Raw genomic sequence first — 22,062 nt, forward strand, 5'->3', positions numbered from 1 at the left:
ATCTAACTAAGTAGCTCCAATATCTTCTTCCAGATCCTACCTCTCTAAGTTTTCAAAATTGAATTAATAAAAGATGGGACCCCTTACTCCCAAATCGCATAGGATCAGAGTCGAAGTAGAAATTTCCTTGCTAGGAAGCGAGCTGGGCATATTTCCCGCAAGAATTTTCTTTTATTTATTTATTTTATCACTATATAATATATATTTATTTATTAAAAATAAAATATAATTTTGATAATATATATTTTTAAAATTACAATAATTAAACATTTGAATATATAAATAAATTATTTTTAAAAAAATAATATACCATTATCGAAACGAGTTCCGAGAAAACCTCCTACTCAGCCCGCAATATCAAAAGTGGAATATGATTGGAAAAAATTAATCAAGTGCTCAAATATTTAACATCCTAAAATTAAAGGCATCAAACTGCCTCGAGAAATATAAATAACTAGCAGATTGTTTAGATGGGGTTTTAGGGTAAAATAAAATAAGATTTTAAGAGATTTTTAAATTATTTAGAATGAGAATATATATTATTTAAATGATCTTTCCATTTTTCAATCCACTGATTTAGTGAATTGAAAGGGTTAAAATTTTTATTTTCACATATTATTTTTCTTTAATTTTTAAAAACTCAAAATTACATATTTTTTATTTTTATGTTTAATTATTTTATAAAAAAAATTACATCATTAATATTTATATTAATCTTCCTTTCTAATAAATTCCCTCTAAATAAAGCAATTATTAAACTTTTATTTACCTTATTTTGCTTCACCTTCCTTCCAAACATAAAATAAACTATTACCTTATCATACTTTACCTTAATTTACTAAACCTCCTATCACCCCATCCAAACAAATTATAAAGCTCTTTGTAAATTAGTTTAAGTCTCACTCAAAACTTCGAAATCTCAACTAGCACATTTGGATGGAACATAGATAAAGAAAGCTCGTTATTTGAACAAAATATCAAGTCCAAGAATTTGATTGAACCATTTAAAATGATGGGAACAAAACTCATTCAATACCAGAAGGACATCTGACAAGAAGAAAGGATGGCCGTACAATTCATAACCATCAAAATCTATCAAAGATCTAATTTAGACTGCATGACACTTTCTCCATCTTAGAATCAGAAGCTCTCAAGAGTGGAGACTCTTCCAGCCACAACCGCTCTATTGCTGCGACCAGAAAACTTGCTGACATAAATCCGAGACAAATGGCTAATTTCAAGTGTCAATCACACAAACATCTGCCTATTGCCCTAGTAATATCAACGAAAACTAAAACATAGCATGCTGAATTAAGGACAACAATTTTTTATTTTTTACAAATGACGTAAAGTCTGCTTAATTAACCATGCACTCGCCATTATAAAACAGGTACTGCCTGATCCATGCTCGGACGAGCTCTGCTCAAGAGCACCAGGGTCCAAAATGTCAAGGAAAAATAACGGCACGCGCATGGCTCCACAAGAAAGTACTGTTTTGAGACCTTAATTGTGCATTTAAAAAAAGAACAAAAAAAAGGGCAAAGAAACCAATATATACAGACCCATGAACCTTCAGTTTTTCGACACAAACAAATCAGATGACTAATTTGTGGACTAACTCACCATCCCCCTTTGCTACTTCCACCGTCTCCCTTGTTTCCCCAAGAGCTTCCTGGTGCCTTACCCCCTGAGTCACTGGGTTCCCCACCTGCATTAGTGTCCTTGCCCCAACCACCAGCTTGATTACCATTTCCCTCATCAGCACCTCTTTGGCTCCAACTGCCTCCACTAGTTTTCCATCCTAAATCATTACCATCTCCCTTGTTTCCCCAGGAGCTTGCTGACGATTTACCCCATGAATCATTGGATTCCCCACCTGCATTAGTACCCTTGCCCCAACCACCAGCTTGATTGCTGCTTTCATCATTCTTGGAATCCAATCGCCGCGGTTGACTATTATCAGCACCTCCTTGGTTCCAACTGCCTCCACTAGTTTTCCATCCCTTGCCATCATTGTTTGTCCCATTCTTCCAGTCAAAGGCCTTGTCAGCACCTCTTTGGTTCCAGCTGTCTCCACTAGTTTTCCATCCTCCATCATTACCATCTCCATCTCCCTTGTTTCCCCAAGAGCTTGCTGATGATTTACCCCGTGAATCATTAGATTCCCCAACTGCACTAGTGCCCTTGCCCCAACCACCACTTTGATTGCTACTTCCATCATTTTGGGAATTCCAACTCTGCAATTGGCTCTTATCAGCACCTCCTTGGTTCCAGCTGCTTCCACCACTAGTTTTCCATCCTCCGCCAGCATTGTTTGTCCTATTCTTCCAGTCGAAGGCCTTGTCATCACCAGAATCATTATTTTCATTCCAACTACTATGATCCCTCCTTCCACCACCTCTGCCACCATATCCTCTGTCAAATCTATCTCTACCACCAAAACCTCCTCTATCTGAACCACCTCTACATCCAAATCCTCCTCCGTTAGATCTACCTCTGCCTCCAAAGCCTCTGTCTGAACCATTTCTACCCCCAAAACCTCCTCTCTCCCCTCTACCTCTAAGGCCTCCTCTGTCAAAAGAACCACCTCTGCCTTTGAAACCACCCCTCGAATTCCCACCACCTGAGCCATAACTAGAATTCTCAGTTTGGTCTTCACCACTGGCTACAAAAGAATCCCGGTTGACATCACTATCTCCAGGGTTCCAACTACTTTTCTTGCCCCATCCAGAAGAATTCCAGCTTGCATCACCAGATCCAGAGTTCCAGCTACTTTTCTTGCCACAACCAGAAATTTGGTTAGCATCACTGGATTCAGCTTTAAAATTGTTTTTCTTGCCCCAACTAGAATCCTGATTCCCATCTGCATCATTGGATCCACAGTTCCAGCTGCTTTTCTTGCCATAACCAGAACTTTGGTTAACATCACTGGATTCAGAGTTGAAATTGTTTTTCTTGCCCCAACCAGAATCCTGATTTCCATCTGCATCATTGGATCCAGAGTTCCAATTTCTCTTGCCCCAGGAAGAATCTTTTCCACAGGAATCACCCGTTCCAGAGCTAGTGCCACCATTTTTAGCCCAATCAGAATCATGGTTTTTACCTGCATCAACAAAGCCATGGATATCTTTTAGGACCTTTATCTAAATGTCCAAATGAAATCAGAAGACTGATGAAAAATTTACATAATTATTTTGTAGTTGAATTATATGGTAACTTGTGTACAAATTTTATCATACACTAATGTAAATATGTATGTTATAAAATACATTATATAATTTCTGGCAGTAACTAGAATCACATTCCCAATTTGCATCAGTAGGTTCACCTGCATCATTTGATCCACTTCTCAAGCTAGCACTTTGACCCCATCCCTTTGCCAACCCTCCACTCAAAGCCCTTCCACCATTCCAACCATCTTGATCTTTATTCTCACTCGCCTTTCCGATTTCATCAGACTTCTGTCCAGAGAATTTAGAACCACACCAACTGCTTTTGCTGCCCCAACCAGAAGGCTGGCTATTGTCCACATCACCAGCTTTATTATCCCATGATGACTTGGAGCATTTAGGAGCACCCCAATCTGTCTGCTTTGTACCTACCCCACATGTTCCACTTATCCAACCAGTAGCATCTCCTGTAGAAGCTTTCTCCGTGTTGCTTTTGCTGCCTCCACCCCAACTTTGACTTGGCCCTTCATTTGCAGCAGGCCCTTTGTTCCAATCAGTTGTCCAGTTCCCACCAACTGAATTTGATGCATTCCATTTTGGAGCTTCAGTTTGCCCTCCTAATGATTGATTATGATCTAAACTTTTGTCATCACCCTGACATTCACCTTTCTCATCACCCCAACTAGATTTCTTCTCAAAAGAGGGCTTTGCACAATTCCATTTGTCCCAATTTTCACCAATCTCTTTACCTGCTCCCTTGCTTTTGTTCCATCCTGCTCCATTATCCCCCCAAGAAGAATTTGGTTTCTTCTGATCACCTTCTCTACCTTCCTCAGAGACATCGGATGTAACCCAACCACCAACTTGATCATTACCCCAACCAGATGGATTCCTTGAAGGTGTTCCATCACCTGTCCAATTGCTTCCTTCACCTCCTTTCTTCCAACCTGAAGACTGATCTTCTCCAAATGGTCTTCTTCCTCTGCCAAATTGACCTCTACCTCCCCTACCACCTCCTCTTCTTCCACCTGATCCACGACCTCCATCAAATGTCTTGTTCCAACCGCCAAATTCTTGAAATCTATCCTGGTTTCCGGAAGAACCTCCATCTTGCTTACTCCAAGAAGACACTCCCTCTGATTTGCCCCAAGAGGATCCATCTTGCTTATTCCAAGATGGCCCTCCATCTGGTTTACCCCAAGCAGATTCTCCCTCTTGCTTATTACAAGATCCTCCATCAGTACCAAAGGTCTTTGATTTATTCCAATTGTCACTCTGCGTCTGGCCACAAGATCCGCCTCTAGTCCAACCAGTTGCATCTTCACTCTGATTTTTTTGGTTTCCCCAATTTGCAGTTTGACCTGCACCATCAACTTTGGCTTTCATCCAGCCACTCGCTTCATCAGCATTTCCCAAATCTGGTTGGGCCCAGCTACCACATGCAGTACCTCCCCAAGTGTCCACTTTGTTCTGAGCTTTCTCATCCTTATTCCAGGGGTCCGTACCTGTCCTGGATCTTTTACCCCAAGAATCATGAACAGTATCTTTATTTAGGGCTTCTGCAGTACTTCCCCAGTTGTCCTTGTTCTGAGATTTTTGTTGATTCCACCCAGTAGCATTGTTACAGTGGTCGTCACCTGCACTGGAGCTTTTACTGTTCCATGATCCTGATTGTACTACATCCTTACTGCTGCCCAAAGAGTCCAGCTGATTCTTCTTAGTGGCAATGTCTCCCCAGCTGGTGGTTGGATTTCCAATAACAGTCTTTCCCTTGTCCCAAGCTGTTGCAGCATCAGTTGTAGAATTTCCATCATAAAGTTTTGATTGACCCCAGCCATCTCCAGAATCTCTTGAAGCACCTGCAGGATTTTCACTGGGTAAAGTTGCTTTACCCCAGCCAACAGATGCACCACTGCTAGAACCTACATTAGTAGAAGCTTTGTTCCAACTATCCTCATTTCCCCAACCATGCACTTGACCATTATTAGCAACAGCCTTGTCATCAGCTGCAGCTGCCCCCCAAAAGGAATTCTGATTTGAAGCTTTCCTTTCCCAAGAAGCATCTACTGCATCCACATATCACAATAGATGAATATGCATACATCTTTGCCAAAAAGCACACTTACTCATCAACAGAAGAATTCGACTATATACCTTCCTTAGTATTGTTATCTGCAGAACCTGATGAATTGGCAAAGTTGGATTCAGACTGAAGCTGCAATAATCACAAGACAGGAATTACTCTTATGGGTAAAGTTGGTGATGGGAAGGGGTGTATGTGTGTGTGTGTCTAAATATCCTGAGAGAAAATTCAGGGGAAACCTTCAAGCCTGAGGAAGAGAAGCTGGGCCATGAACTGCTTACAAATATCAGATAAGAGAGAAAATTGAATGTTAAGAACAAGAGAGTAATGAACAAACAAAGCTACACTAATAGCATATACATAAAGCTAGTATCATTATAGAGCTACAAGTCACATGATAACATGACAAAAGGAATCCAGAAGGAACTGGTGAGTGAAAACCTGTTTCATCTAATAGATTCATTTCCAGTCCAATTTTCAGAACTCCAGCTGAATACAGCCATATAAAACTAGTTGCACAGGCTTTAACTAATAATACCATTGGCAACAGAACAGCCACAACAAAAATGCAGATTCATCCTTGTACAGCCAATTAGTTTACCACCAACCAATTCCAAAACACAAAACAAAATATTCATAAGATAATTTCAACACAATTAGATTTCATTGTTTTTATACTACAATAAACTAGATGTGTTATTGACGTCAGAAGCCTTCACAAGCTTCCATCACCATGTTCAATGGCCCTCGGCTCAGAACTTTATGTTGCTGACACTTTCTATGGAAGCTGGGAAATTACTAACTGAACTGTATTTCTTAAACAAAACAACTGCTGCTCAACATTAACTCACTGAATGCCATATGAAGATGCATCCAGAACCATACATAACAAAGACACAAACTCAAGCCCCCCATTCATCAAGCAACACACAGATAACAAAAGCCAACCAATAGCTTTTGATAATTACACATTCAATTTTCCCTCATTCACACCTTTAGTAAGCCATGATTCAATAATGAAAAGCCAACAACTAAGTTAAAGCAAAATCACAAGAAAATGCATGGAAAATTTGTTAACAAAGATTTTACCTTTCAGTAGTGGCTCCTCCAGTATTCCACCTATCACCATCAGCTGATGTTCCTGCTCCATCTGTCCAACCTTCCAAATGATACAGGTTTGGGGAAAACAAGCAAAACATAGAATAATCATCTCAGACTTTCATAAGCCGAAAACAAATATAGAAAAATGAAAATAATAAGAATAGCATGCCCATTAGAAAAGAAATCCCAGTTCATATAGAAATTCTGCAACATATGCAAGTAAGCTTTACTTCCTCAAAACTTTGTTTCTCAAGTATTTCATATTCTGAGAGTAATAGGACTCCAACCTGTAGAACCCCCTTCAGTTCCAAGTAGATCAAATGGTTTTAAAGAACTGGACCCCAGATCGTCGCTTTTGGGGAAATAGAAGAAACATAGTCAGAAGGTTACAAAAGCTAGGCAAATTACTTGAAAATAAATTGATTGCAGTAATAAAGAAAGTACCTCACAGGCATGGCAGAACTCTTCCCACGAACCTCAGAGAGATGCTCACATTTTACTTTAAGAATATCAACAAACCCAAAAATGTTACAGACTTGATACATCCATAATGAAAAGAACCAAGAGTAAATATTGATAAACAAACCTGTAAGAACTTTCTGCTGAGAATCAAGCTTCACAGTAACATCAGAATAACGTATAGCCAAAACACGGCAAAGGTAACCCTTCAAAGGTCCTACACGGATTCTCAAGGTCTGACCAATGGAGAACATTCCATCCTTATCCCCTCTGTTGACTGCAATTGAAAAAAAAGTTCAGTTGGAACGAGTTGACACTAATCCAAGCAGAAAGCATTTGTACAAAATTGAATACATACACTCCCGACTATTTTCCTTTGTTTGCCATGGTTTTTTAGGTGATAGAGGAGGAGATTTGGGGGATGATGGGAAATCTTCAAAGCCTACTGGGCCCGATTCACCACCCTGAAATATGGAGAAAATGATCATTCAGCACATTAAATTTAAAAGTCAATATCAAAAAAGGGTAAGAGCAAAAGGACACAATGGATCATTTCAAACTTCATGACCTTTTCACTGGAAGCATCAAAAGAAAGCTTGATTTTCTCGCACATTTGAGCTTTAGAACAGAAATAACCACCATTTTCTGTCTCATTCTCATCATACATAAAAATAATTCCTCTGTAGATTTGCTTAGCGATTCCTTGCCTATCCTGCAAAGAGTAAAACGTTGTTAAGCGGACTGGTGCATTGCACAGCATATTCACTACAATAAACCATTTATGATAGAATAGATGCACAACCAGTGCCATACCTTTAATGGACCTTCCAACACCCTGACAGTATCATTAATTGAAACAGTTTTCATGCGGTGATCTAACGCAATAAATTTCATATCTGAGGGTCCATTTTTTAACTCATGCCGTACAACAGTCACCACTACTGGTGCTTCCGGTCCATCTTTTAGAATCTAAAGCATTGGAAAAGAAGAAGACAATCAACAGCAAGTTTAGCGAGTACCAATTCCTAATAACAAGGAAGTAGCCAACGGCGTCGCTATAATCAGGTAAAATACGCTTCATACCTTGTAATAATCATCTTTTTCCATGCCTACAATAAGACCAAAATCTTTCCGGCTGCAATGGCACATAACATCATTCTAAGGGAAACTATTGCCCAAATTACAAAATCAGGTCACACAGGATTGACAACTTGTGCACCACTTACCCAAAACACACAAGATCATACAGTTCAAAACTACTATCGGCACCAGAACCTGATGAACTCTCTCCTTTCTCACTGCCTTTGCCATTTCCAATTACACGTTTTTTCTTTGGTGTACCATAAATCTGTTTAAGCCATTCTGAATTATCAGACTCATTATTCTCAGAAGGCTGGAACTTGAGCAGCTCCTCCTCGGATGGCATAACACCCCAACAGCTTAATGAATCTACAGAAACCCTTTTATACAAATACCCATCCTTGAGCATCAGACCATCAAGAACCTCAAACATCCTGCCAGTATCACGGTCACGTCTATATTGAACAAGAGGCCGGAACTCCCTTCAAAGGTGAATGTACAGGGTATATTAGAAGACGTGATATCCAAAAGACACTACAATAAAATTTGAAAACGTGCATATTACTCTAGTTCACTTGAGCTGAGCAATCTAGGCGCAGGTGTTGCAGCATTCTTCATGGAAACTCCCCCACCCTATAAAAATTAAATAGATGATACCAAGTGATGTAGGAAATCTTAGAGAAAAAAACACCAGATTCAACAACCCAAAATCAATCAACAATCTCAGCAAATTTGAATTTCAAAAAATTTAAATTCCTAACAATCAAATTTTTGTTCAGTGGCAGAGCCAATCAGTTGATGATGCTACTTGGATTGGTGAGGCTGATTTTATAGGGCAATTTCTTCACTTCAGCCTTGAGGGCTGGTTCTCATGGGGGTGGCAATGATGGGCAACAGGTGGATCCAAATGGGCCAAGGCCTAAGGTACATTCTAGAAGAGCTAAAAAGGGTATGACAGTTGCCTCATGAGCTGGTTGTTATGTAAAAGGACCCAGCTTGGAAAGGAGCAAAAGAAAAGTATAAATGAAGGGTTGAAAATGCAGAAGGCATGCATTTTGGGGGAAATTAGTCTCTCTTGGAGAAAAGGGCAGAGTATCTGCACAGGAATATTTTCCTGGGGCTTCGGCCATCTTGTTTGGGTTGATTGTTTCTTGTTTGGTTACTTTCCTTTCATCTTTGAGCTGTGTAACTTGTATTGCAATTCCAGAAAACTCTCCTGGAATATTTTACCCGTTTTAATACAATTTCATACTTCATGCATTTGAACTGTTTATTTTTCATCGTTGGTTGTTGAGATTACATTTCCTTTCTATCACACCTGCATTTTTTTCAACATATAAAACTGACATACAGGTAATGGAGCCCTTCAAAACCTGTAAATAACATCAGTTACATTACATAACGGCCATTATTTAAAACCATAATCCAAAGGCCCTAGCGTCAGCTCCATCCAAATTGGGTTTTACCCAAATCATCTTCCATCATCCCAATGTCTGAACCACACTAGAGCTTCCTACCACTACCAAAGTCTTTTCCAAAGTCTACAATCCCATCTGATGCCCCAAAGGTCAAAACCTAATGGGTCGGGTTTGGACCTGAAATAGTTTTGAGAGTTTGTTTCTCTTCCTTTTGTTTCTCTTTCTTCTTGTTCTACAATAGTTTGATATTAGAGGTTGTCAATATCACCAAGGAGCGCAATTTTTGTGAAATTGAATGATATATTTGTCATTTAGAATTAGACCACAGTTACCAGATTCGTTCACGTCCTATGGGTACTGCGATTTGGGTCGCGCGTTCCAATTCGCTGAACGTTTGTGTTCCAAATCGCTAAGGGACACAATTTGAGACGTTCAAATTGGGGTTCCGGTAAGAAAGTAAAGGAAGAAAGAAAAAAGGAGAAGAAGAAAAAGAAAGATAGAAGAAAGAGAAAGGTAGACATAGATGAATAAATCAGCAGCCTGTGTAGGAAAAGAGAAAGCAGCAGCAGAAGTAGTGAAGCAACGAGAAGAAAAAAAAATCACAGCCTGATGCAAGAGGAAGAAGAAAGGGCGCTAGAGACAAAATGCAGCTCTTTTGACTTTTTCCTTTTTGGGTTTTGAGAAAGTTTTAATATATGATAAATATTTTTGACTAATTTATTATTGGAAAGGAAAGAATGTTTTGAAAATATAAATATTAGAAATTACTAATTAAATTTTTAAATATTTAAAATTATATTATTTTAATAATTAATCATAATAATAAAATGATTTTTAAATTTTGAATGGATATCTGGATTATATTAAAAATATTATATTAATTACTTATTTTTATTAAATTAATATTTTAATTTTTTATAACATATTATGCTTAGTAAAATTTAAAAGAAAAAAAAGTTGTCATATAAATATATTTTACATATTAAATAATATAATGTGTGTACTACGAACCGAATTAGCATACTATGAACTCAATTAGCGTACTAACTAAGCCTACCCCCTACGTATTCTATATTTCACAAAGTAGTGTATCGTTTATCCTGTACCCGTACCACAACTCGAGAGTACCGCAATCCAGGTAACTATGAATTAGGCCATAAAGAAAGTGTGAACTTGCCTACACAACTTTCCAAATAAACTAGAGATGTCAACTCTTATTATGCCCAATTGGTAACTTAAGATGCTTATAACTAAAAGCTAGGTATAGCTTCAAAAGCTAGAAATCCTAGCTTTTCCATCCAACTTAGCTTTTATAAATGATAACCATTGAATTTCAAGACATTTACGAAATTACTTGCTAATAACTACCAAAAAAGAAAGTCTTTTGTGCATTTTAAGCTTTTAAATACACATATTACCTCATAAAAACTATGAGAATAATAATTAAAAATATTAAATCAATTATTTTCTATACATTAACAAATCTATATGCATACATTTGAGTTATTTATAATTATGTATGTATCAATATAATAAAAAAATTACAAATAAAAAACGGTATGTTACTTTATTATAATGTAATCTGTGTAATATTAAAATTTAAAAATGTCAATTATATATAAGAGAAAAATTCAACTGTTTAGCACAATTTTGTACATATACTCAACTCAACTCAACTAAGCCTTTATTCCAAAAATTTGAAGTCGGCTATATGAATTCGCTTTCTCCACTCTAAACGATTTTGGGTTAAATCCTCAGAAATGTGAATGCTTCTAGATTATATTGTACTACTCTCCTCCAAGTCAATTTAGGTCTACCCATTTTTTTCCTTCTATCCTCTAACCTAATGTGCTCTACTTGTCTAACTGAAGCATCCATATGTTTACGCTTCATATGACCAAACCACCTCAATCTCCCTTCTCTCAACTTATCCTCAATTGGCACCACTCTTACCTTTTCTCAAATACTTTCATTACGGACTTTATCTAGCCTAGTATGGCCACTCATCCACCATAACATTCTCATCTTTGCAACTCTTATCTTAGACGCATACGACTCCTTCAGTACCCAACACTCACTACCATATAACATAGCAGATCGTATGGCTATACGGTAAAATTTTTCTTTCAACTTATTGGGAATCTTGCGATCACATAAAACGCCAGTGGCATGTCTCCACTTTAACCATCCGGCTTTAATCCTATGACTAACATCCTCCTCACATCCCCCATCTACTTGAAGAACTGAGCCGAGATATTTAAAGTGATTACTTTGGGACAGTACCACTCTATCCAAACTAACTCCTTCCCTATCACCAGTTTGGCCTTCACTAAACTTGCAATGCATGTATTCTGTCTTCATTCTACTTAACTTAAAGCCCTTTGACTCTAGAGTACTTCTCCAAAGCTCTAGCTTTCTATTGACTCATTCTCGCGTCTCATCTATCAGAACAATATCATCCGCAAACATCATGCACCAAGGAATACTCTCTTGTATATGTTTCGTCAATTCATCTAAAACTAATGTAAAAAGGTAAGGGCTTATAGCTGATCCTTGGTGTAATCCAATTGAAATCGGAAAATCTCTTGTGTCCCCTCCCACTGTGCGCACAATAGTACTTGCTCCTTCATACATATCTTTCAACACTTGTATGTGCCTAATAAATACCCTCTTTTGTTCTAACACACTCCATAAGACATATCTTGAAACACTATCATAAACCTTCTCCAAATCAATAAAAAACATGTGCAGAACTTTCTTCACATCTCTATATTATATAATAAAATACATATTATGTAATAAAATAAAAATGTCCTTATTGCTTATTTTATAATCTGACCACAACTTGAGTGGTTGAATTACCAAACAGTTCACTATTAATTGTAACCACCAACCAGTGTTGTTAAAGGTGCTCCAAGGAGGCGAGGCGAGGCGAGGCGAGGCGAGACGACCCTCTAGCGCCTTGCTTGGCTGCACCTCGCCTAGATTGCAAGAGGCAAGCACTCCAGAGAAAAAGGCGCCAGGCTAGAGGCAATAGAAGCAACACCTTTTTCATATAATGTTAATTTTTTTTTTTAATTTGTTTTTTACCCAGCAAAAGACTGAACGGTAGTTTCTTCATGTAACACTTTTCATCATAAGGGATTACAACAAATTCGGAACTAAATCTGCACTGAGACCTTAATGCTCTCCTAAAACTTAGGCAATCACACTAAATTAGGCTACCTGTACATAACAAAACTATATTGTTTTCTTTTCTTTTCTGTTTTTTTTTAAGTTACACTAGGAAGACCTTAATAGGGGGAAAAAAAACCTAATAAGGGATTACAACAAATTAGGAACTTCATCTAGTTTTAAATCGCGGTCGTGGCCACATTCGCCGCCATGGTCGCGAGTAACAGAAGCAAGCCTGTAATGGCCGTAACATAACGGTTACAGCCTGTCGTTACGCAAATTTTTTTAAAAAATTTGCAAATTTCATGAAATGAATAAATATTTCAAAAACATAATTAAAACTAAAATATATAACTAAATAATAAATACAAATATATTAAATAAAGACATTAAATCCACTATTCTTATAAAAAATTTGCAAATTTCATGAAATGAATAAATATTTCAAAAACATAATTAAAACTAAAATATATAACTAAATAATAAATACAAATATATTAAATAAAGACATTAAATCCACTATTCTTATACATTAGCATTCAACTCAATAGATTATACATTAGTATTAATCAATTTAAAACCAAAATAACTAAGAAGATAGTAAATAACTAATCTTATTACCACCAAAATGAGTGTCTAGGATATTCTTGTTTATCTTGATTTTGATCCTAGGACTGGGATTGGGAGCTTTGATCATTAGTTTATATTGTTAACTTACTAACCATGTAATTAGGTTATTAACTTAATATGTGATTAGGCTGTAAACTTACTATTTAATTTAAAAAATCAATTTCAAGAGTTAATTTCATGATTATTAATTTTTCTTAAATTTTATCTTGCCAAAACGTAAATTTATACTTAGCAAATATTATCAAAACCTAAATTTTCTTTGATATTATTTTCTAATTATTTATGTATTTACCTAAAAATATTCAAAAATAGCTAAAAATTAGAAAAAAGAAAAATTTATGCTTCAATCTCCTTTACTTCAAAATTACCTTGTCTGTTTGATAATCCATACTCTTGAACTCAAAAATTTGTAGAGAAATGAATGATTTCACTTTAGTTAGTTGTGGAAAAAATTGAGAGAAAGTTGAGGAAAAATGGCTTAGTTGCCTAGAGAGAAAATGAAAAGGTGAAAAAATGAATGAGCTAAGATAGTTTTTTGTCCCAAAAAAGTTTCCTCTACTGCATTTCAAATGAAAGAGATAAAAAAAGAAAAAAGCTAAGAACTCTTAGTTGGAAAAATAATGGCCGTCACAACCGTTACTTAACTATGGGTAACGGCAGTTACCTTTAAATTTCAACCTTAACGACCTTTACAGCTACAAATTTAAAAATCCATTAAATAATGCTGGTTACGGTACCATTATGTAACGTAACGGCCGCTATTTAAAACCATGGGGATTATACAGCTAATAAGGGATTACAACAAATAAGGATCTAAATCAAGGATTGTACAGCCAAGTGATTATATAGCTAGTGAATTCTAAGTCAACTCTTCCTCAAATAAGGACTAAAATTTGATAGGAAACATTTTAGAAATTCTAATAGTACATATTTGACATTCTCCATTTTTGGCTATAATATAGGATCTGATTAAGCTAGAATATTATTTTTCAAATATGTAATTCTCGTCCTATATAAATCTTTATTAATAAAGAGTTCTTACTACCTTTTTCGTCAAATAATTGCTCTAAATCCTAATAAAATGGAGTTAATTAATCTTTCTTTGAGTTAATTAATATGATATTTTAATGTTAGCATATATATATATATAGAGAGAGAGAGAGAGGCTAAGGCGCCTCATTTCAAAAAGACTCTCGCCTCGCCTCGCGCCATAGGGTACCCTATCACCTTAATCTTTCGCCTCAATAACATTGCTACCAACTACAAATAGCTCACCGTTGAACACTACCTAATCCTAAATCTTCTTACCAATCAAGTCTTACCAAGATCAAGCCACAAACATGCCTTGTTTTATAAAACTGATTTTCCTTTTCTCTTTAGTTGTATTCATGGATTAACTTACCATGATACAACCCACATATCCTTTTTCACAAAACAATAGCTTATTCAAGCAAATAAACTGAAATCTAACTCCAATACAGCAAACGTAAAGCAGCAATCAAATGAAAAACCCATATACACTCAATGATGAACCGAGGTATAGAAGATTTCAATTTCCATGTCAACTTTTCTGCTAAATATTCCAGACTTAGCATTACATATGAGAGAAACCGCAAGAACCGAACAGCTTTTTATAGGCTTGTAGAGAATTTTTCATTCAATCTTTAGATGGCAGGTCATCCATATTGCTTCGTGAAACTTCCACGGTCAAAGAGTAACATTCACAACAAACTTTAATGCATCATTAATGAGAAAAGCATGTTGTACACCAAAATAATAGATTCCCACACCCAAATCAATTATTGATCAGGACAAACAATAGAAAAGAATTATATACCCATATACTATAAAAATCTACTAATTCTCACAAACAATTGAATATTTGCAACTTTTTTATGCAGTTAAAAAAAAAATCTTACAAATTTTTGGGCCAATGCTTGTAGATCAATTCTTGGAATAAGCTTCACTGTTGCTCTTTTCCGTGCATCATTTACAGCAACAACCTACAGAAACAAAATTAATTTTTCATATAGAAATATTAAGAATCCACTACCACTATTCAGCAACTCAGCCAACCAGCGAGCACACATACCTGTGCAAGGTCCCCCTTGTATTTCCCATTCTTGATACGGGCCCACATACCCTCACTAACTACATTAGATTTACTTCGAACAGAAAGTATATGAGAAACTTCATTTTTTGGAACTGAAGCCACTCTAGTAGAATATATGCTACAAAGCCCTTTACACGCCTGAATTTATAAATGTTCAAAAGAAAGGAAACATATTCAATTACTCATATTCATATAGACATCACCACTAGGGATACCCTAAGAACAGTATGAATATAGGACCAAATGTCCTATTACAGTTGATAAAAGAATATCAACTTTCTCCAACATTAAGCACCGCAAGTTACCTCGGTAATATCACATTGCTTATCAGCTTCAATGTAAACAAAGCCCTTTACATGGTCAACAGCAAATGCAGAAATTATCTGCAGTTTAGTGCCTAGAGATTTCAAGTCAGCAAACTTCTGCATGAGGCAGAAAGCTGAGTGCCTCTCACGTCCAACCTATAACCAAGAAATTTAAACATGGCGCAAGAATAGGCAATGAAAGAGAAAGGTTAACAAATGTGATGCAAAATCTTAGAGAAGGAATTATTGAGTATCCATCATATCTATTTTAAATATCATACCATGCATTTGACCTTCCAGATAGTTGGATCCCTAGAAGATGGAAAATGAATATTTCTTTCCATGGATTTAGTTTCAAAATCATCTTCAGCATATGTAACAAAACTAGAACCTTCTTTGTAACGTTCCTCCATCATCTTATCAAATTCTTCCTCATCCATAGCCTCCTCTTTGGGAATAAATGAGATATTCTGCATTTTCACTGGTTCTTTCTTGACTTTCAGCTCAATGTCAAATTCTTTACGTGATTGGAAAGTCATTGTTAGCAAAAGGAAGTTTCATTAAATAAACATGCTAATGCAACATGAAACTAAGATTGTCTTCTTATATCATGGCAAGGATAAGAGAAGACCACCATAAGCAAGGATCATGAATAATTTTAACAACCATCTTGGCAAGATATCAGCAACTCCAAATATCACAAAAATTGTAACAAGAAACAATCAAAACAAAAGCTTAAGCCTGAAATATGTTTGCCAAATAAAAGGCTGATTTAACTCAAATACGAACAACCTTCCAAGCAGTGCTTAAAATCAGCAGAAAAATCTTTAAATACCAACAAACCACCCTGAAATTTGACACAGAAAACCACATGAACCACCAACAACCATCCAATTCAAACCTCTCTTATTGCCCTCAAAGACCCCAAAACAACACTATAAGTCTATTGAAGCTCTCGATGATCAGCATTTCCTACGAATGGGAAGAAAAGACATCAAAATTCTTACAAAAACTAAAGATGAGAAAAACCTAATCATTACCAGTTCAACAAAAAGAAAGACCCAAAAACAGACCTTACAATCCAGGAACATTTACGAAAAACTAAAATAAAGAAGCAAAATAGCAAAAGAATTAATAATAATAATTAATAAGGCAAAACAACACCCCTTCCCAAGCATGCAATGACGAATCGTCACTAGTATTTCCCTCAAAACCCTAATATATAAATCGAAAATAAAAACCTCTTAAGGCACCCAAACACCTCCAATTTTCACCCACCTCAAAGCCCTAGAATCCGAAACATAAATCACAATGCACAACCAAAACAGAATTTTATTATACCATCGTCATCAAAATCACTCTGGTCGCTCTCGTCGTCGTCGACCTCAGCTGTATCCTCGAAGAACTGAAGAACCTCGCGGTTTCTCCTCTTCCGACCACTTCCGGGATTGTCTTCATCAGCACCCCCACCCCGCTTCCGCTTGTCGCCGGAGGAGGATGTTCCGGTGGCGACCTCCTTGCCTTTGGATGCCATTTCGAAGCCACAACGTGAGGGTTGTACCGTACGATTCACATACAAGTATAAAAAGAGAGAGAGTAGTAGAGCTGCCCTTGGAGCTGGACCGACTAAATTTCTCCTCAGGCTGAACAGTTTCTAGTGACTGGTGACATGGCGTGACGAGCTTCTGAATCATCAGAATTTACAATAGTGATACTTGTGACGAAATCAGATGGCCTTTTGTCTGTCTTCTCTTTTAATCCCTCAAATTTTAGCTAATTTACAACTTTCCCCAATACTGTTCGATCTAAAAAACAAATAAATAAATAAATAGAAATTGGCAGTGTGTTGTATTGAATTAGGAAGAAAATCAAATTGAATAAAATTAGTTTGATTCAATTTATTGGTTTAGGCTTCATATTAAATTTTTTTATGAATTATTTTTATATTTAATTTTAGTTATATTTTTTTAATTTTACTTTTAATTATAAATAATAATTAATTAAAAATAAATTATTTAATTTGATTTTATTAATTTTTTCACATAAAATAAATTAAATCGAATAAATTAAATTTATTTGTCACGACCCAACCTATGGGGCGAATCGGCACTAGGACCTGGACTGGCATAAAGCTCCCAAAGCTCGTGGTAAGCCTTACTATTCCCAAACCCATGACTAGGCCCATAATTTAAGCTCAACATGCGTATAAAAATAATTTAAATTAAAATATTATAATTTTATTTCGAGTCAACTTAACCCAATAATTATCAGAAACTCAATTAGAGGAGCCCAGCTCAACCCGATTACATCATTTACAAATTGTTTAAGTATCATATAAATATTTATTTATTAATCTCAAGAATTTAAATTAACACAATTTCTAACAGGGTCTATACTACTGCTAACACATGCGGAGTTCTAAATTACAAATTTAGAGAATAATAATACAATTAAGTAATTATTGATAACTGCGAGAAAAGAAGCAGGTTATTCTGAAAAATGTCTCCTCCTGTAGCCTGGAAAAATAAGGTGAACAGGAGTGAGCGTTCGACTCAGAAAGTAAAATACCAATTTTAATCACAGTTTCTATAGCTATCTAAAGCTAATGCATCCTAAGAAATGGAATGCAATATTATCAAAATTTTCATACAAAATCACATCATAACAGTAAAAAGGCAATTTAGAGTACTCACACACCCAACACAGTTCAAACAGTACATATATGGGAGCTAATCCCCTATACAGCTCTCTTAATCCAACCTCTGCCAACGAGTGTCTCTCATTCCGGACTTTCGCTTAATAAATCAAATGCGGGGTCCCAGTGATTATCTCTCAAGCCGTGTCTACCCCAACTTATCCATAAAGGACCGAGTCCCAGTGAGTGTCTCTCAAGCCATGTCTACCTGTCTTGTCCATATCCAATACCATAACACACGCACGCCAACGCATGCACACGGCTCCAAATTACCATAAACAACATCTATGGCGATTCATCAATTAATAATGCAATATAAAACGTACCTAGTGTTTAACTACATAGATACATATTTATAAGTGATGCATGGGCATGCTTGAACATATAATAATATCGAAATTGTAATTAAAATTAATATTGTACTCACAATACACCAAAGACGACTATAGAGGTTGGGTGAAGGAAAATAGTTGACCTTGATTACCTATATAATTTTATTGTGAATTTATTAATGCTAATTCAAATAAAATAAATTTTAAAGAGGCAAACACATCTTAATTTGTGCCGAAAATTCGACAGAGTCTCTCCTATACTTAGAACATACCCAACTTACAAAAGGCTTCAAAATACACTTCTATATCCTCCAATCACACAATCACAACTCAATTACATCACAAGGCCCCTCCTGAGCCCACCCAAACAGTCAACAACCACAATTTAAAAAATTATAATTTAGCCCTTATAACTAGCCCTTTTGCAAAAACTACTCAAACGAATTCTAAAAATTCTAAAATTTTGCCCCGCGGTCCTTATTAATATTATAAGACTATTGCAAAAGAAATTATAATTTTCTGATTATCTACGAATATTTTATGAATTTTATTCTAAATTGGTATTAGCCGAAAATGAGCAACTTGGAGTTCGGGTTTACCTATGCCAATTCTGACATCTGGAATGAGTCCAGAACGTCTGAAAATGCTAGGATTGACTATAATATCGACCACGTTCTGAGAAGGGCTGCCAGGCAACCGGATCTAGCTGAAAATACGATCTCAACGTCGGTGAGCTATCCTCAATCCGATTACATCTAAATTAAGTCCAAATTATGTTAATAATTATCATAAAATTATTTTTAAATTTTGGGAATTGAAAAAGTGTGAAAATCTCACCAAGCGATCTAGACTGTCTGATTATCGCAATTTTCAAATGATGTCCGATTGGAGTGAGACTGGTCCTATCTCGAAGATTTCGCCGTCCTGAGTCCATCGGTGGTCTCGAATTTTTGGTCCGATGGTCGGATCGAGGGGAAAATGGCCGGAAAGCCACTAACCCATTTTTTTTCTCTCTCCTCTTTCTCTCTCTTCGAAACTCGCCGGAAACCTCCATGGAACAGAGCACCGCCGGTCGGGATGGGAAGCCCGTGGTCCAAGGAGTCGAACGCCACCCTCCACTGGCCAGAACGCCACCGGGAACCGCTGGAATCACGCCTGAAAAGACGCAGCTGCCGCGCCCTTTGGGGCCTCCTCTCGCCGCCGTTCGCTGTCTAGGGGGTTGCCGGTGCCGTTGGGGACCACTGGAAACTCACCGGACCTTTGCCGAACGTCGCCCGCCATTGGGTCAATCGGAGACGCAGTGAACGGAGAGAGAGAGGAAGAGAGACAGAAGGAAGAGAGAGAGAGAGACGGAAGGGAGGGGTTGTTGCTGCGTTTTAATTTTTTTTTTATCTTTTAATTACATAACTAGTCCATCAACTTCTTAGAGGTTTACAATTAGGTCCAAAATTATTTTATTATGTTAAAGTTTAATAAAACTCTAGTGATGATAAAAATAAATATAATCTAGGAAAATTTAATTATTTTATTCTCATTTAATAAATTAACTTTAATTAAATTATTTATTATTTATTTATTTGTTATTATTATCTTCCTTTATTTTAAAATCAATTCAAATAAATCCTATAATATTAATAACATAATATTTCTTTTTCATTTTATTTATAATTTAAAAATTTTGGGTTATTATATTATTTAAATAAAAAATGAACCAATTTATTAAAAATAGAATTTAATTTTAAAATCTGTTTGATTGTTTTTTTTATTTGAATTAAAATTTAATTACTCCTAACGCCTAATTCTTAAAAGCCTCAAATCGAGCTAATTCAAATCAAAATAGAAAAAAAATTTCTCGTTCTATAAATAAAAATAAACTTAGTTTACTTTTGATTCGGCCTATCTTTATTAAAAATTAAATTGAAATTATACTAAGTCAAAACCCAATGATTAATTTTATTAACTAATTTTATTCGCATGTTTATATATATATATATATATATATATATATATAAAAGTATGAACTATATATAATTTAATATTATTTTTTATTTCTCTAACATTTTTTAATAATTTAACTATAAATATATTAATTACCTTATTATTTTTTGTTATAAATATATTAATATATCATATAGTTCTTAACAAACTACAATGCCCATGCAATGCTACGAGTATAATTCTATTGTTATCAAAATTTTTACAATATTATTCATAAATGAATTTTTCTATATATGTATATTTTAAACAAAATTATTATTTATAATTTATTATAAATTTTGTTTAATTATTTTTATTTTCCATGTATGTAAAATAGATCCATATATAGTCTGGCATAAAAATTATAGTGCTATGATTTTGTAAATTAATAAACAAAAGTGAACAATTATAGATAATTTTTTAATAGAAATAAATTCGTCTTAATTCCCATATTCATTAAAATTGAAGTGTGATTGAATTTTTGGTATGTTTTTTTCCCTTTAAAGAAAATATATAATAATTGAAATAAATGTAATCACTTAATAGTTAAAATAATTAAAATGAAATAAAATTTTGAAATGAGTTTTGATATGTAGAAGTAAAATTGATTGCATAATGCCTTATATAAATTACTTTTAGTTTATTATCAATTAAGATATTATATTTCGTAAATTCATGTTGTTTAAGTATTTATTTATAAAAAGAAAAAAAATTGTATTCAATTTATAGTTTAGCTAGATTTTATTTGAACTACGTGAAAATATTTAAATAATAATATATTTATGCAAATATTTTATAAGTTTAATTATGTGAAAAATTAAAAAAGCAAAAGGAAAAAAAATAAAAAGAAAAAAAAAGCAACAAAGTTAATAGGTATGATAGCACTTTCACGTAGAAAAGTGAAAGTGTTTTTCCTTTTGGCATAGTACAAGAGATTAATGAATATATAGAATGAAATAAAATTAAACTCCTATCCTAATACACTTATAAATTTTCATACCAATATTGAATTTTTATTTATTATAAATTTTATGTGAAAATAAACATACTATAAAAAAAATTATTTACCGTACAGCCATTCGACCGGCTATGTTATATGGTATTGAGTGTTGGGCACTGAAAGAGTCGTATGCATCTAAGATAAGAGTTACAGAGATAAGAATGTTAAGGTGGATGAGTGGCCATACTAGACTAGATAAAGTCCATAATGAGAGTATTAGAGAAAAGGTAGGAGTGGTGCCAACTGAAGATAATTTGATAGAAGGGAGATTGAGGTGGTTTGGTCATTTGAAGCGTAGACATACGAAGGCTCCAGTTAGACAAGTAGAGCACATTAGGTTAGAGGATAGAAAGAAAAAAGGGGTAGACCTAAATTGACTTTGAGGAGAGTAGTACAACATGACCTAGAAGCATTACACATTTCTGAGGATTTAACCCAAAATCGTTCAGAGTGGAGAAAGTGAATTCATATAGCCGACCCCAAATTTTTGGGATAAAGGCTTAGTTGAGTTGAGTATATATATAA

General features: G+C 35.2%; 1 protein-coding gene across 3 annotated transcripts; it reads right to left on the bottom strand.

The window, feature by feature from the left end:
• Nucleotides 1-1,311: 1,311 nt before the first annotated feature.
• Nucleotides 1,312-17,247, bottom strand: LOC110657066 (protein RNA-directed DNA methylation 3). 3 transcript variants are annotated; one of them, XM_058151595.1, is made up of 19 exons: nucleotides 16,875-17,247; nucleotides 15,815-16,050; nucleotides 15,534-15,689; nucleotides 15,208-15,366; nucleotides 15,035-15,118; nucleotides 8,459-8,526; nucleotides 8,040-8,375; nucleotides 7,897-7,948; nucleotides 7,627-7,782; nucleotides 7,382-7,525; nucleotides 7,172-7,277; nucleotides 6,941-7,090; nucleotides 6,799-6,853; nucleotides 6,642-6,706; nucleotides 6,343-6,412; nucleotides 5,493-5,526; nucleotides 5,325-5,385; nucleotides 3,329-5,233; nucleotides 1,312-3,103 (listed from the first exon to the last, which is right to left on the bottom strand). In XM_058151595.1, the coding sequence occupies exons 1-19, from the start codon at nucleotides 17,065-17,067 to the stop codon at nucleotides 1,620-1,622; spliced, it is 5,514 nt and encodes a 1,837-aa protein (XP_058007578.1). In that variant the 5' UTR covers nucleotides 17,068-17,247; the 3' UTR covers nucleotides 1,312-1,619. The 3 variants fall into 3 exon arrangements, with proteins under 3 accessions (XP_058007578.1, XP_058007577.1, XP_058007579.1); XM_058151594.1 differs by having other exon boundaries at nucleotides 3,329-5,236; XM_058151596.1 differs by lacking the exons at nucleotides 7,627-7,782; nucleotides 7,897-7,948; nucleotides 8,040-8,375; nucleotides 8,459-8,526 and having other exon boundaries at nucleotides 3,329-5,236; nucleotides 16,875-17,246.
• Nucleotides 17,248-22,062: the final 4,815 nt, after the last annotated feature.

Source organism: Hevea brasiliensis, chromosome 8 (assembly GCF_030052815.1).
Source record: "Hevea brasiliensis isolate MT/VB/25A 57/8 chromosome 8, ASM3005281v1, whole genome shotgun sequence".
In the NCBI taxonomy this organism is placed as follows: domain Eukaryota; kingdom Viridiplantae; phylum Streptophyta; class Magnoliopsida; order Malpighiales; family Euphorbiaceae; genus Hevea; species Hevea brasiliensis.

Excerpts from the sequence above, each read along its gene's own strand:
- LOC110657066 (XM_058151594.1), bottom strand. The coding sequence starts at position 17,067 with ATGGCATCCAAAGGCAAGGAGGTCGCCACCGGAACATCCTCCTCCGGC. Across the intron at positions 15,119-15,207 it reads ACAAGGGGGACCTTGCACAG|GTTGTTGCTGTAAATGATGC; the intron begins GTATGTGTGCTC and ends TTGTTTCTGTAG. Across the intron at positions 5,386-5,492 it reads TCTCTTCCTCAGGCTTGAAG|CTTCAGTCTGAATCCAACTT; the intron begins GTTTCCCCTGAA and ends TGATTATTGCAG.